Here is a 16,936-nt window from a genome sequence, read left to right as displayed (position 1 = left end):
TCTTCGATTTATTTCATCAATCATTTTTAAAATTACAAATGAGAATATAATAAAATACATTATTAATTCCTACATTATAAATATTTAATATTATACCTGCTTGAATTTTAATTCAAAATTAAAATATTTGACTATAATAAATGAATTCGTTCAAATCTTTTACACGCATTAAGTAATTTTTAAAATATTCTTCCTCCAGTCGTTTGAATCAATTATAATTGTATAATTCAAATATAACATTATAATATTAATATTAAATATATTTTATAAAAATCCAATTTATATTAAATAAAATTTAACGTTTGAAGAAACATTGTTAATTTAATAACTTAGATTGACGAGTTAATCATAGTCGATAGAACACTATAAATAGTATAAATCTTCTCCCTAAAAAAAAAGGAACAGAACTTTCATACATAAAATATTCTGCATTTATTTTCAAAGTGAATGAATGCTTTCAATTGTGTACAAAACAATACACACAAGTAAGTATGCTGACTATATATACTGTGATCACAGAAAAATCTTTCTATCTTTTCTAATCATGTTTGTCAATATCTTTTTGTAAATATTTAATCGCTAAAACAGAAAAAAGTGTCAATAAAAAAAAAACAGCACAAAAAAAAGGAAGAAGAAAAATAGATGCAAAATTATGAATTTACATATATTACATATATATATATTTATTCTTTGTAAAAATATAAAAAAGAAGATGGAAAAAAATAATAATTCAATCTAATTGAATATAAGAATAAATGAAATATGGAAAAAAGAAATGCACGAAAAAAAGAAAGAAAAAGAAAAGAATTTTTACGATCTTCATTGAGAATATCTTTTTCATAAACGAGAGCATTGTAATTTTTTTTTTATGCAAAATATAAGATTTTCTATCGATAAGATCGGTATCGATATCTCCATTTATCATCAGCAATGAATCGTCTCGAGATTACATTAAACTAATTCACCACCACCACAATGTCTTCGCTTATTTAAAAGATTTTTTTGCATAATTTCATGGGAAGAGAGGTATACGTGAAGTACTTGGCCAGTAGTAAGTAGTGGGGCGATCCTTCTGCTTAAATAGACTGCATCAATGACCGTTTCTTCCAGTTCACCTTCTACAGTCCAAAGAAATTTCCATTCGGAGAAAAGAACAGTCGTTCATCGAATTTATCATGGGAAAAATAACAATAATCAGATTTTTCGTCTTGACAACGATGTTGATGATGGCCATTGCTGTCGAATTGCGTGAGTAGTTTTTATATTTTTTTAATTTTAATAATTGGTCGATATTCAAAATTAAATTTCGAAGATCTCTTTAACTCTTTAACTCTTCTATTTTTACAATAATCGTATGTATGTAATAATTTTTTATTAATTCCTCTTCGCTATCAAAATGATCCTCTTGATAATATTAAAAAAAAATGACTTTTATTAATGACTCGAGAAACTGTAACAAATTTCCCGCACAATCAATTTCTTTTTCTTTTAAAAACAAATTAATCAATCGTCCGTTCAACATCCAGTATTTTCTATTTAAACAAATTTTATTATTATTCTATCCTCATTTCTCATCTAATAATCAGAAACTATTAAAATCACTAGTTTCCTCTCTGCACTATTATCTGTGATATAAAATCTTAAAATGAAATCATTTTCATAAAAATTAATTAAAGGATATTGCTCTCGAATTCGATTTGTATTTATTTCAATGCAACAATCTATTATCTGTTATTAGTATGCAACTTTTAATATGATAAATAAACATTGTAAATATTTTTTAACTAAAATGATAAAAAAATTGATGTAAAATAAGATGAAATAATAAAAATATAAAACCAAAACCAATGCATATATTCAAATGTATTCTTATACTAACAGAATTCTGCAAATGTATATATTGTTAAACATATTTATTTTACTCGTACTTTGTTTGCTTACTTGTTAATAGCAGATATTTTTAATCATCTATCTACTAAAATCTTGGTAATGTTTATTGTAACACACTTGTAAAATATATTTGAAGATATATAATCTATAATATATTTTAAAATATAATACTTGATATATTTTTATCAAGGAAGTTACATTATGAAATATTACAAAATACGTTATATAATACATTTCTAAAAATATTATTATAACATTTATTATAATGATATATTTTATTCTTGAAATTTTTCACGATTTTTTATTTCAACAAATACATACAAACCATTGCACGTGGATCTAAAGAAACATTAAATGTCAATGTCAATGGATAATAAACAAACAGTTGTTACATAATTATAAAGGTAAATCGAAAACCGTCTCATTTCCACGAAACGATCGATCGAAAAATCATTAGAGCACATACGTTATATGGATACATGTAGGTCTGAAAGAGAAAGTCAACTCCGAGCTTCGTAACTGGTGTTGAACTTTATTGGATCCATTGCAATGCAATAACTTTTTACGTAATGCTTACATGCGACATTTTTTTCATTTTTCCTCCCTCTTTTTCTTACATTCTTTATTGCTTTTTTTCTTATAGCGAATAATTGGAGGATATGCGATAGATCTCTACCACAAAAGGAGTATAATCAGTGCATCGCCGATGCTGTAAAAGACGCGGTCGTTTCATTAGCCGGAGGTAAGAATTGCAATTTTTTCAATAATAAGTTTCAATTCTCATATTTATTTCCCTGATTTTAATTTCAATTCTATTTTTCCCCCTCAAATTTTATTCTTTATCAGTTAACGTTCGTTTTATTTCACTCGACCTTTTCTTTATCGATATAAAATTTTCGTATTAGTTTATATTTATTTTATTTATTCGTTGATATTTAGTTCTCTGTTTTCTTTTTTTTCTTATTGCGATATGAAAAGACAGAATTTACGACTTATAAAAATTTATAAATCATAAAAATTCGTAAAGAAACATAATTTGATTGACAAATATTTGAAAAATATATATATTTATTACGTATCGTTCAATCGAAAGAATAAAAAGTGTCATTTTATCCGATATAACTATTATTATTGGCAATAAAACATTCAATGATCGAATTAATTATAGCATTAATATTAAGAATAATATTAGAATAATATTAAATAATAAAAATAAAATAATAAAAAATTATTGTTAGCACATTAATTTCATTAATAATATTAATTAAGCTGAAAATATTATTCAATAAACTAGTAAACTACTTAAATCTAAATCTATTTGATCATCAATCATCTCTATTATTGCACAAAATCGTAAAAACCATACTGAATAATCATTATTTGTCCAGTTACGTAAACACTTCATCTGGCCAATCGTGACTGCCCACTTTAACATAATTTTCATTGAGAAGCTAATATCTTTAGTAACTATAAAACACTAATTTTCCGCGGATATTTCTAGCATTTCTAGCGTTTTAATTCTCTATTTCTTTTTTTTCAATTCGCGAATATATGGTAAAAGTCGATAATCAATTTTTTATTTTTAAAAATTATTAATAATATTAAATGTGTTTATTCTTATATATAATTTTTTTGCAGTTTTTTATCTAAATCTTGATATGAATATGCAAGTAAATATCCTTTATTAATCTTTAAATATTTCACTAAATAATAGCAAATTTCATTGAAGTACGGAAGAAATTTTCATGCATTATAAATTTTTATAATTATAACATATTTCTTCGAAGAGATTCTCATCTAAATGATTTACTACCTCATCAATATTTTTTCATCAATATTCAACAGTCTAAAAAAATATTTCTACATGTATACCATTTGTAATTATATTTTACATATACTATTATATAATATACCTCTTTATTTCATTTCTCTACAAATATATGCTAACAATATATGTATTATCAATTTTTTTTAACCAAAAAAATCCATAAAGAAACGTAGCCTCCAATGTAAAATCAGAAAAGAATCCAAAGATCAAAGATCTACAAAGTGTTATTTTATCGAGGAGTGTCAACTCTTCAGCTCGGCTGAAAAAAAATCCCAAGAAAATCCCAAGAACCCTTTTTCGACAACAAATTTCCAACCTCTCTCTCCTCTCGATTTTCGATTTATCAAAAATAAATTAAACAACGAAGTCACATTAAATCCCCGCTGATTTCACCAGAGCAATGCATGCTGCGTTTCCTCGAAACTAGCATTAATTTCTCTGGCATAATCACGCGTTGTAATTTACAGAAGTTCTCCTTGACTCGAGTCGACCGTCCCTTCGCTTTCTAGGCTCCCGACAAAAATTCACGCAAAGACTTAGAAACATTCCCACCCATGAATCTCGTAACTTGAAACGAAATATTTAAGAAATAACGGTTTCTCAAAGTATTTCAATATTAATCAATATTAATTATTAACTTCATACGTTAATATCGGTATATCCTTAAAATTTCCATTCATAGAGATGCCGATTGATTCTAATCATTAAGTGGTACGTATTTATAAAATTCATATACCGCTATATCATTAATTTTTATTTAAATGTATCTATTTGTGAATGTCGTTAACATGATACCATCGAAGTAAAGATATTTTAAAATTTGAATAATTATGAATTATATTAAATTCTTTAATATTTATTTACATTTTTTAATATACTTATTTCAATTCACTCTAATATATTTGAATTTGAATAATATTAATGTTGCTATTATTTTGAGTATTCGATTGCGTACTTATGTATCATTGTTATGTATCATACATTTCTTAATACGGTACATTTAAAATAATCATTACATCTTTGAAATAAAAAAAAGAAAAAAAAATTGAAAAATGCAATTGGAATATGAGAACACATTTTCTTTGTTCTATTTACTCTACAATTATAACGAGAATTTTTATATATTCACTTTTTTGATTACTTGAAAATCTATTTGAGGTATTTCGTATTTCAGAAATTGTTTCAAAAAACTTGTAAAAGCACGTAAAATTAAAAAAGAATATTTTTTATAAAGGTTTAAAGAGCTTCAAAATTCTGCCGATTGAACCATTGACCGTGGACAGCGTGAAAATCGGAGAATCGCAAGGATCGGTTACTTTGAGGCAAGAATATAAAAATATCAAGTTGTACGGACTCACGAAAAACCTTGAGGTTAAAAATTACAAGTAAGTTACGTTGTTCATTAGAAAATTTTTTGAAATTTCGAAATTAATTGACTTCCAAATTTAAAAAAAAAGAGTATAAATATAAATTAAATTTATTATTTTTAACTCGAATTAACAATATTAAATTGATTCATTAAAAGTAAATTTAATGCTTGCAAAGATTATGTTAATTATTATGATATACCGTGTACGAAAATAACAAAATAATTCAACGATATAAAATTCAATAATTCAATAATATTTAATATAAATGTTACACGTAAAATATTATGCAATGATTTAAAAGAATTTCATGTTTTTCACATTGGTTTCATGCTTCATTTTATACTCTAATTAAAATTCGAATATGGGTAAAACCGGTATGCCCAATACAGTAAAAATATAAATATTTCGCTGGTATCGAAAGTTGGATGTGAAAAAGAAGGTTTTCTTGATCATCTATAAAATTTATAAATGTAAAAAAAAAACAGTTACGATATACATATATAAATCATAAATATAAAATTCAGATTCAAAAAATTTACATTAAGATATAAAAAATTCCAGTCGATTACAATGTTAATTTTAATTTAAGATTATATTGTGTACGATAGAAAATTTAATCTCTAATTATCATATAAAACGTATCGTACATTGAAATATAGCGAATAAATTGAATATTGGCAGAAAATGTTCAGTTAATAATAATAATAATAATATTGACTCTTTAGCATAGACTGGGATAAATGTCTACTGTCATCGGATTCGTACAATCCTCAAGTAGACTTTGTCGCCGATTACAAAATCGAAGGAAAAGTGTTGCTTTTACCTGTCAGAGGAGCGGGAAAATCAAACATAACTATGTGTAAGTATATTTATTAATTTTTTTTTTCTTAAAATTTGAGTAACAATTTTGTAGACGAATATAAAATTCTTCGTGTACAATTATTTTAGATTTTTTTTGCAATATTTTGCCGATTTATTCTGTCTGCAAATAAAAATAAAAAGGATACAGATATTCAAAGATTAGATGTAAATGTTTCGTTAAAAAGTGACAATACGAAATGACAGAAGATTGATTTTTTATTCGATAAGATAGATTGATTTAACATGAGATACAAAAATTATATTTATATTTAAATAGATAACTAAAGTGATTTATGTTCGAAATTAATGATGCAAAACCGATAATTTATTTCGAATGAAAAATTAATCGATTGCCATTTCGTATTTTTATTGTGTATATATATATTTTTTTAATAAAATGCTGACAAAGTTTTAAAAAAAACTTTTATTTATCACTTAAACGTTTATTTCATTCAAATATATCTAGATGATTTAAAATCACACAACGATATATACTGTGAAAAATACGAAAAGAACGGAGAAACTTACTTGAGAATCAAGAAGCATGCGGTGAAATTCAATCCTGATAAAGTGAAGTTGCGATTTGAAAACCTGTTCGATGGCAATAAGGAACTAGGTATTTATTAAAAATTATTGCTGCAATTATTTCTCTCTATTTACAAATATCTGAATGCTTTGACCCATTTTTAATAATATATGGAATATTTATATTTCTGAGACACTTTTATAATTAATTCTGAATATAATAATAAAAGTCAATTCTGAAGGCTGTAATAATAAATATAAAAGTAATATAGTTTAGTATGTAAAAGTGTCAATCTATGATATATACACAAATGAGATCTATTAAGTCAGAAGTAACTTAAATACAATCTAACATTTTTATGTACTAACTCTACATTCTTTAAAAGTGTCTCACGAATATATTAACACGTTTGTATAAATATTATTAAAACATATAAACAATGATTAATATTAGTAAATAAAAATCAATACTTTCTTCGTTCGATTTTTTCATTTTTACAGCGGAATAAGAGAAACAATAATGCTTATGATAAAATTTAAAGAACGTAATAGAAAAATTCAAATGCATCAAATAATTTTTATTCCAAATGCATCGTGATGTTTTCACATAAAATTATGTGAGGGTTACTCATTAGAAACATTATTTACATACGAGTTTCAATCGTGTAGAACGATTGTTATTCCGCTCGTGAAAAAGAAATATAATCTTGGTTATCTGACGAGGTCATCCTGTTGAATAGAAAGAAGAATAATGCAACATCTAGTTGCTACACCATTAACCGATTCATAAAATATCGTTGATCTCGTGTCAGATTAGTCACGGTTGCATGAAAATTATTAGACAAACGTTTTTGTTTCTTTAGCTCTATGTCAGCGACAATATTTATAGTATTCTGATTTTATTTTTTATTAGGTTTATGGTTAATGGTTATATTTATAAATTACATATATAAGGTTGGTTTAGATTTCAAAACTTGTCATTTAAAATGAGTTAAATTTGATTTAAATTTTATGGAGATTATAAATCGATGAATTACGATTATTACATAATTGATCTAACCTAATAATTTTTTTGACTTAAACATGTATATCGATCATACATACAACCTTTGGCAGAAAGTATTCGATCACTCTTTAAAATCTATGCATTTTTGTATCGTTTGTCCTTTGTTTCTGCATTAAATTATTTCGAGAAAATTTTTAACATGTACATTTTACATATATAATTAATGATAAAAATTTACAAAATATATTATTTAATATTTCATTATAGACTCGGATAAAAAAATTTAGAAAAGCTACAATTTTCTTTATGATTGAGATCAATTGCAATTTTTTCAAAATTTTTCTTACATATCATTTAATAACTTAATTTTTCTAATTAAAAAAAAAAGTTGTTTTGTTCAATTTAAAAAAAAAAGCTACTTTAAAAGATAATCGAATACTTTTTGTCACTTGTATTAAAGTTAAATTACGTTTTAAATATAATATTTTGATTTTTTTTATAGGAGAACAAATGAATCGGTTTATAAATGAAAATTCCGAGTTAATTTTCAAAGAGCTCCAAACTGCTTACGAAGAAACCTTCAGTCTAGTTTTTACCAAAATCGACAACGAAATCTTCAATCGAATACCATTCGATAAAATTTTTCCGCCAAAATAGATCGAAATGAATTTTTTTCCTCAGGAAAAATCTTTTATCAACGTACAGTATAATAAAATACGATACAAAAAAAAATAATTTCGCAATGTACCAAAAATTTGTATGATTAGAATTATTTGTATATGAAAAAAATTTTTACAAATTATATTCAATTGTTATTGTAATATTGTAATATAATATTCTCTTTTTTTTCCTTTTTCTTCTTTTTCTTTAATAAAAAAATATTTTTATTAATTTTTAGTGATTTTTACATATCTATTTTCTCAATCATTTAAATCCTTATTAATCCTTCCTCTATTATATTATTATTTTACATTCATAATTTTATTAAAAAATTTGATTCTTCTATATTTATATTTATATTAAATGAGAAGAATGATAATCAATATTTCGAATTATAAAAATTTTTTATCAATAAATATGTATTTTGAAAGCTAGGAATAATATGTAAAGTGATTTATGAGATAATTTAATTTATGATTAATGAAATAAGTGATAGGTAGAATCGAACTTGTTTTTTTCAAGGTTTTATGACAGTATTTCATTTGAATAATGTTTATTTTTTGCAGATTTTATTTAAAATTATGCCACTTATATAGAATATAAAAAATTAATTATCATTAAAAAATATTTCAAAAGACAAATTATATATAAATAATATATAATTATAATAATATATAATATAATGATATAATAATTATAATAATTATATATTAATAATATATAATTATCCGTTTAAAGTAATTTGAAAACACTGATCATAGACAAATTAAATTAAACAAATTAAATGATTGAATAAATTGATACGAATCAAATATTTTCAAATGATTAAGAAAAAATTTAAAATAAAATAAAATTTTTATCTAGAGAAACTTAAATTTTATATTTTTAAAATATAAAAAAATTTTATAATTTTTAAAAGAATATTTAAATTCAAAAACAATTTTTCCAATCAAAAATAATTGCAAATATCATATATGAATATATGCCTCAAAATTATTTTAACAATAAAAATAGTTTTTAATTGTTATTAATTAAAAACAAAATCAGAAAACTACAAATAGTTTTTAGAAACAATTTTTTATTTTTAAATCTCGTTAAATTCTAATAATAAATTTTTTATAATAATATAATTTAAAATAAATTTTCAAAATATGAAACTAGTATAAAATAGAAGAAAAAAGAAAAGAAGAGCAAAAATGAGAATGCGAGAGAGAAAAAGAAATAGAATTTAGAAAAGTAGATTTTAGACATCATGTATTTTGACCGAATTTTGCAACAATTGCAAACTTTAAACAAATATAAATATATCGTTATTAGATCGTTATTAGAAATACAGAGTGTTTATTTTTGCAGAATTGATTCAAGAAGATAAAATAAACTCAAAAGATGATATACAAAAATGATAAACATTAATTTATAAATAATTAAAATTCGCATTAGATAAAGCAATGGAAACAAAATACGACAAAGATATAATAAAATTAGAACAACTTCAGTCTCTTTTTTCCGTAATATAATATTAAATCAAGTTCTTCGCATAAATTAATGTCTGATACTTAGTTACATAAGTTTAAGAATGCAAAATTATAAATAACGAAAAAATAAATTCAAGAAACGAATATTCGATAGATTATTCCTTTTCATTTACTTTATCGATAGAGAGATTGTTATTTACTTATTTTTAATTTAATATAATTTTTATTTTTCTATTTATTTATTTTTATTTAAATTTCAAAATCACTAACAATAAACAATACTCGTGTCGAGCATTCGAATAAAGAAATACTATAATTGTTTGTACTATTTTACAAATTTGTCATTTTAGAAATATATTATAAAACAGAAAATATAAAATCTATATTACTTAAAACAAAGATTAACATAACTAACAGTTTTGAAAAAGAAATGATGAAGAAAATATATTCAAATGTCACGCACCAAAATAAATATAGATAAAAAAAATAAATAATAAAAGAAAAATAGACAGAATAAAAATTAGGAAATTAACGCCATCTCTGAATACCTCAGATGAAATTAATACCATAAGAGAAACATTTTGTAGGACTTCACGTTTCTTATTCTGAAATACCGACCACTAAAAAATGTTTCTTACGCCCTCTACGATTTTCTACGACCAACATAGAAACTATATTCAATTAATTATACAAAATGATAAACATACACATACTAAATTTATTATATTTAGTATTTATATTATAAAAAAATCCTTATTTGCGAAGAAAAGTATCGCACAAATTAGAAATAATTGACAAAATACAATATCTGCGAGATAAAAATAAAAGTCACAGTTTATATTCCTACACAATATCTTCTGATTTAAATACAATTTATCTAACTATTGAAAATATGGAAAAATATTTGTTTTAACTGTATATATAAATATGTATAAATAATTATACTATAAATCTATGAATAAATAGAAGAAATAAAAGAAATTGTTCAAAATCGATAAAAAATATTTAACAATGATAAATATTATGAAGCTAATAGATACTTCGTGATACTTAAAAGTCAAAACGAAGACGTAACTTCCCAATAACCATTCTAATAACTTAAAAAGAAAAGATCTTAATAACTTAATATATAAAACTAATCGTGCAGCCAATTAGCTCATATTATTGGCTATAAAATTTATAACCGTATCTGCGATACGATTATGAATAATATAGTAAATAATAATGATTTCCCAGGTCTCACCACGTGGAGGTTGCTGCGAATTGGAGACCCACCCTATCCACGATCCCATCCACCCTCCTTTACGTAAAAATTCATTTAAAATCAATATAAACCTTCCTTTTGACTGTAAGATTGCAAAACGTTCGATCTTTGATCGTTGTGCAAAACAAACAGTAAAAGGAGTTTTTAGAGAAAACCGACGCGATGATCTAAACCTGGAAGTAAAAATTAAATTACATCTTATAATTATATATAACTCTATGTGAAAAGACACATACAGACACATACAAGCACACATGATATACATTACTTCGTACGTATATCGATATTTTATATTTTCATGAAAACAACCTATATATAAAATATTGATAATTACGAAGTTTAAAACAAGAACAAAAAAGGAATTTTTCACACAGAGTTATATTTATTTTATTAACCACCACCATAATACCACCATTTTTAATACCAACATTACTACTACTACTATGCATGCACTTACAAATAGATTCTACTTTAAGCAATATTTCTACAGCAGCAGTTCTACAAGCAGTTCTACAAGCAATTCTACTTATATTCTACTTATATTCTACTTATATTCTAAAACTTATATTTATTAAAACAAATTTAACGAATCCTTAAACTTAATTAAACTTAAACTTAAAAGTATCCTAATTGTAAATGTAATTTAATTAACGATCCTTAAGGAACATTGACTCAAAATAATTTTACTTAAATCTATAATTTTTTGTACTCCCTATTCACATATTGAAGTTAAATACCTTTTTAAATTTCTACTTAGCACACATCTAAAACTAATACCTTCCTTTTTATAATTTGAAGATTTGTTTAGGGAGTCTATCTATAGAAAAATCTCAATGAAATCAAGGGGATGAAATACAAATATCCTCCTTTATTGGTTTCACACTGATCTCTGAAACAAATAATACTACAAAAAATTAATAAAAATTTTTATTAACCACATGATTCCCACTTACATAGAAACTAAATATTTTTTCTCCTATTCTAATATTGAAACTGTAATATTTCTGTACTGTATCTGAAACCAGTTTATCGATAATTATCTGTGATAATTCAATACGTTGATATAATTATTCGTGATATTGTAATTAATCTAAGACTTAAGGGGCCCCTTCTACGGTAAAATATTAATAATTAAGGAAGGAAATCAAAGGAAAGGTAAAGGAATAATATATGAAATACGCATAGTCTTCAAGTTCTTCGATTTCACAATAGTTCCTGAAACAAATCAAACTACGAATAATTAATAAAATATCACAAGATATAATTACCAATAATTGATACATTTCAAAAAAATATTTGAGCCACCACCAATTTATTAATTGACGCTTCCTGAAAGTTCATATATCTGAAACAAACTTATTTAAAGGATTAATAAAAAAAGAAAAAACATTATGATCTAAAATAATTTAAAAAGATAAATTTTATAACGAACATTCACCATTATTTAATTTAAAAAAATTTAATAAGAAAAATTTAAATTTAAAAATTATTTTAAAAAATTGGATAAATCTTGATCAACGAGAAATACAAACATGTACATGTATTATAGCAAAATTTTCTGTAACAAACGTAGAATGTAAAAGGGTGCTGAAAAAGAAAAGAATTCAGTAGCCAGAAGGGCTACTAAAATAAGAATATTTTCCACTCGATATGAGTCCGAGCAAACCGCGAGTGGAATGTTTATTTTGTATCGCAACACTAATGAACTAATATTTTTTTATAAATCAATCGCGAAGAGTGCTTTATTGTATTTGCAATATTAATTAATTTTCAATAAAAAAAAATATACATATATATAAAAAAAAATATACATATAAAAAAGTTGAAAAATTCCCGAAATCAATTATTTACGCAACACTATACTCTATGCACTCAAATTTAAACAACGCAACACTAATGGCGAAAAATCCAGTGCAGTCTCCTTAATGACTGCTGTCGTATAGTCACCCTTGTAGCTTTTTTAGCCACTTAAGGTGATTCAGGAATATTTCCACAATCTTAGTGGAAATTTGGGCATTTAATATTCGCAACACTACTTGAAAAAACGCGATTATTTATAAACGCAACGCTACTTTTTAAAATAAATTCGATAAAAATCATTTTTCTACAATTAGAAAGCTATTAATAATTAAAAATAGACATTAGACAAATAGAAATTAATAATCAATGATATAAACTATAATACTATTTTATAAGAAACTGTAACAATTTATAATAAACAGAAATCGCGACATATTATAATTCGCAACACTAATGCAAACGCGATTTTCATTTAACGCAACACTAATGCAAAACGCGAAATTTAAAACGCAACTCTAATTCAACCCGTTATTATATAATCGCAACACTAATAAAAAATCGCGATGCCCATGATGACTGGATCTGGATGATGGGCCGGCATGCAAATCGGCCAGACAACACAACAACAATTACTACATATACTAAAACGAGCACAATGACAAAATAGTAACAATGACTTCCCATCCTTTGGACCCAAAACAGATCCAAAAGATGAGAAGCCATTCGTTGCAGCCCCTCTTCGTGACAGTTTGTCGAGGCCTCTTCGGTCTTCCTCCTTCGGGCGCGATGCCCGCTGAAACTTAAATCTAGGCTCGAGACTCACTAATCGCAAATCAAAGAAACACGAAAAAAAAAAGGCTAAATCGCGGAAGCTAAGTGCACACAGACGACCAACCATCAATTGTCGATCGTACACGTGCAGAATCTCGAGCGCAACGTTCGTTTCGAATTTACCTCGCGACCGCGACCGGAAATTCGAAAAATCGATGAATGAAGTCAAATACGAGTGGCATGCTCCATTCGTATATTCCAACTTCATCCTCGATTTTTCAAATTATATTTCCTGAAACAAGTTGTCACGCGAAAACGCGCCTACCCGACCAGAGACTGTGACAACTTGCCCGGCCCTACCTACTTATAATTAACACACACACCAGAAGTATACTACCTATCCTACCTAACCCTATATTTAAAAATATGGCAAAACAGGCATACCAACACATTCGTTCTACGATTCTCACGCATAACACTCGGGCGCAAAAGCCTACACTAGGGAAAGCGTCCCGGGACGCCTCCGACACCCGAGCTTGGCACACAACTCGCACACTCTAACTTTACGTACCATTTTCCTGAAATCGACTGACGATGGCTAGTGACCATTGCGTGAAATGCAAATAAAAACATGTACATCTTAATTCTAATTATAAATATTTATTATTAAATGAATATATCTTTTATAATATATCAATTGAATTATTAAAATAATGTAAATTTGATCATCATTGACCATTGTTATAATTTGAAAGTAAAAATTATAATATCGTGTACAAATATTGTTGTTGGAAATCGTAATGATATTAATCGTGAATATTTTAAATATTTCAAGTTATATTGTGTCATAGATAAATGAAACGACGCAATTCCACAGCCTAACCACACACACATAATGTGGAAAATACGTCGTGCACGATACACTAACGCATCGTCAGTCGCTAAAAAATGATTAGTAACTTATAAACTAAAGTCATCATGCCCATTGCCTCTCTCTCACCCAAGTAGCACTTGGGCACGTGAGTGAGATCCTGGCAATAAACATGGAAGGGGTTAAACCTGAAAATCCTGAGCTAAAAAAAAGTATTAGTGCGAATTAACGGGCTAAAATTATATCATTTTACTTCATTCTTTAATGAATGTTTTATTTAACAAATTTAATGAATTATTGAATTATTATTTTTAGAAAATAGCAATACAAAAAGATATTTATTTGTAATAATTAATAATAAAAAATAATTGACTCTAAATAAAATATTAATCAAAATAACCTCAGGCGATCTCTCCATCAAAGCATATATTCGAAAATAAAGAAACAATGTGCAAAACTTTTTGCCCTGATTCAGAGATCTACCTGTCGCGAAATATCTTCTTGCACATAATATTTCATACATTTCTTTTTACGGAGGAAATTAAATATTTTATAATTTAATTTAATTCAAATCATAGTTATTATATATTTATAATATATCAAATAATTATATATTATGATCAAAAGTAAAACTGAATTTGTTTTTATTACTACATTCATATAGTTATTCATATATAGTTTGATTCATATAGTTGTTTAATTTTTACTTTACAAATCATTGCGGAAATATTTTCAACTATAAACAATCAAACTAATTTGTATCATTCTAGCTAATCATATTAAAAAAAATCAGATATATATTATATAATATTAACTATCAATATCTTATCTTTAAAACGCGATGTGCAAGAAGATCTATCCTGATCTAGTAAATAAAACACAAAGAAATGTTACTATTCACGGGTATGATGAATACCCGCGGTCATTGTGCTCGTACAAAAATCTACGTATACAACCAATCACTCGTGTCGGTTCGGACTTTTTGTCCTACGACATGATTGAATGACCGGAGGAACATAAATGCATGCGACTCACCGATAGATGCGAAGAATCTGCATTGTCGTAGCCCAAGATGTCATCGCCAAAGTAGTCATCATCAGGAAGTGGAAACTGTAAGAAAACATGAAACATTTTAATTAAAACGCAATACTGATTATTTTAAAAAGTTGAACTGGAAAATATATATAAATAATTACCTCTTCGCGTGGTGGATGATTGTCCTATTCCTTTGAGAAACACTGACTCTACTCTGTACCGAAAACGAATATTAAAAATAAAAAAATAAAAATAAAAAACTACCATCGCGTCGATTTAAAACATCGGCGACGAACAAGCACTGATTCTAATTTCGCGAATAATTATGACAGTTTAATTATTAACAGTTATTATACATTAAAATATAAAAAATAAAAAAAAACTGTTACGGAACAAACACTGATTCTACAGACCGCATTGCACGCGGTCACAAAACGTTATTTAAAATTGAAATCCAACAGAAATGTTCACTGGCAAAGTCAGGCATCTTTAACAAAATATAAAGTGTTATGTGTAATTATTTTTTCAACAATACAATATCGATGATATAAAAATATTAAAATAATAAAAAAAATAGTTACCTCTTCGCGTGATGGATGACTGCCTTCTTCCTTAGAGAAACACTGACTCTACTCTGTACCGAAAACGAATATTAAAAATAAAAAAAATAAAAATAAAAAACTATTAACGCGTCCGTTTAATTTACAATCGGCGAATAAACACTGATTCTAATTTCCCGATTATAATAAGTAAATTTAATTAGAGCTATCGCGCTCTAAAATATTAAAAAACTGTTACGAAACAAACACTGAATCTACCGATCGCATTGCGCGCGATCACAATAATTGTCTGAAAATAAAACTGTATTAATAATGGGGGGGAATATAATAGAAAAAGAAGCAAAATATTTCTTCTTCTTCTTTCTATCATTTGTTTCAGAAAAAAATTGTCATTTTTATTGAAACTATGGATTCATTATTATCAATTTTTTTTATGAATAAAAAAATTTTATATACAAGAAAATAGTATATATATCATTAATACAAAACTATTAATATTTATGGTGAATGTTCATTATAAATATTCATTATAATATACTTTAAAATGATAAAGTATATCATAAAACCGATCGAATAAAAACAGAATAAATACATACAGTAAAATGAAACATCAAACTTTTTCTTCAAAAGTACGATGGCGTCCATATTGAAATTCTTCCCGCCTTTCAAATCATACCAATAATCGGGTAATAATCTGTACGAAAGAAAATAAGAATTTTCAAATATATATGTACATTAAATGAAATAAAATTAATCAATCATACATTAAAATAAAACGAAAATCAAACACAAATTCCATTTTAAAAAGGCATATATACGAATTAATTAAAATCTTAACTAAAATTCTAACCGTCGAATAAAAGATTATTATTACGATTGACGAATAGAGGGGGGGGGGGTATGCGCGCGCACGATAATTCGACAAGTCGAAACCTGTCGAAACTTGTCGAAGCATGAACTTTCAAATTCTTAGAAAAGCGATATTATGATATTATGAAAACAAATAATGAGCCTCGAGCA

At 25.6% G+C, this 16,936-nt stretch overlaps 1 protein-coding gene and 1 long non-coding RNA gene across 2 annotated transcripts; one reads left to right on the top strand and one right to left on the bottom strand.

The window, feature by feature from the left end:
* The first annotated feature begins 1,020 nt into the window (after window positions 1–1,020).
* On the top strand, window positions 1,021–8,371 carry LOC107993668 (protein takeout). Its single transcript, XM_017050208.3, has 6 exons — window positions 1,021–1,248; window positions 2,534–2,632; window positions 4,953–5,103; window positions 5,814–5,947; window positions 6,416–6,565; window positions 7,983–8,371. The coding sequence occupies exons 1-6, from the start codon at window positions 1,176–1,178 to the stop codon at window positions 8,135–8,137; spliced, it is 762 nt and encodes a 253-aa protein (XP_016905697.2). The 5' UTR covers window positions 1,021–1,175; the 3' UTR covers window positions 8,138–8,371.
* A 6,675-nt stretch (window positions 8,372–15,046) lies between these two features.
* On the bottom strand, window positions 15,047–16,241 carry LOC133666383 (uncharacterized). Its single transcript, XR_009830476.1, has 3 exons — window positions 15,938–16,241; window positions 15,518–15,843; window positions 15,047–15,431 (listed from the first exon to the last, which is right to left on the bottom strand). It is a non-coding gene; the product is annotated as an uncharacterized LOC133666383 (long non-coding RNA).
* Between the last annotated feature and the right edge of the window lie 695 nt (window positions 16,242–16,936).

The sequence above is a fragment of the Apis cerana genome, linkage group LG7 (genome assembly GCF_029169275.1).
Source record: "Apis cerana isolate GH-2021 linkage group LG7, AcerK_1.0, whole genome shotgun sequence".
Lineage (NCBI taxonomy): Eukaryota > Metazoa > Arthropoda > Insecta > Hymenoptera > Apidae > Apis > Apis cerana.
The sequence above is the reverse complement of the archived record's forward strand: the minus strand, read 5'-3'. Positions and strand labels throughout refer to the sequence as shown.

Coding starts and splice junctions, on each gene's coding strand:
- LOC107993668 (XM_017050208.3), top strand. CDS start 1,176: ATGGGAAAAATAACAATAATCAGATTTTTCGTCTTGACAACGATGTTG. Junction 1,249..2,533: donor GGCCATTGCTGTCGAATTGC/GTGAGTAGTTTT, acceptor TTTTTCTTATAG/CGAATAATTGGAGGATATGC. Junction 5,104..5,813: donor CTTGAGGTTAAAAATTACAA/GTAAGTTACGTT, acceptor TTGACTCTTTAG/CATAGACTGGGATAAATGTC.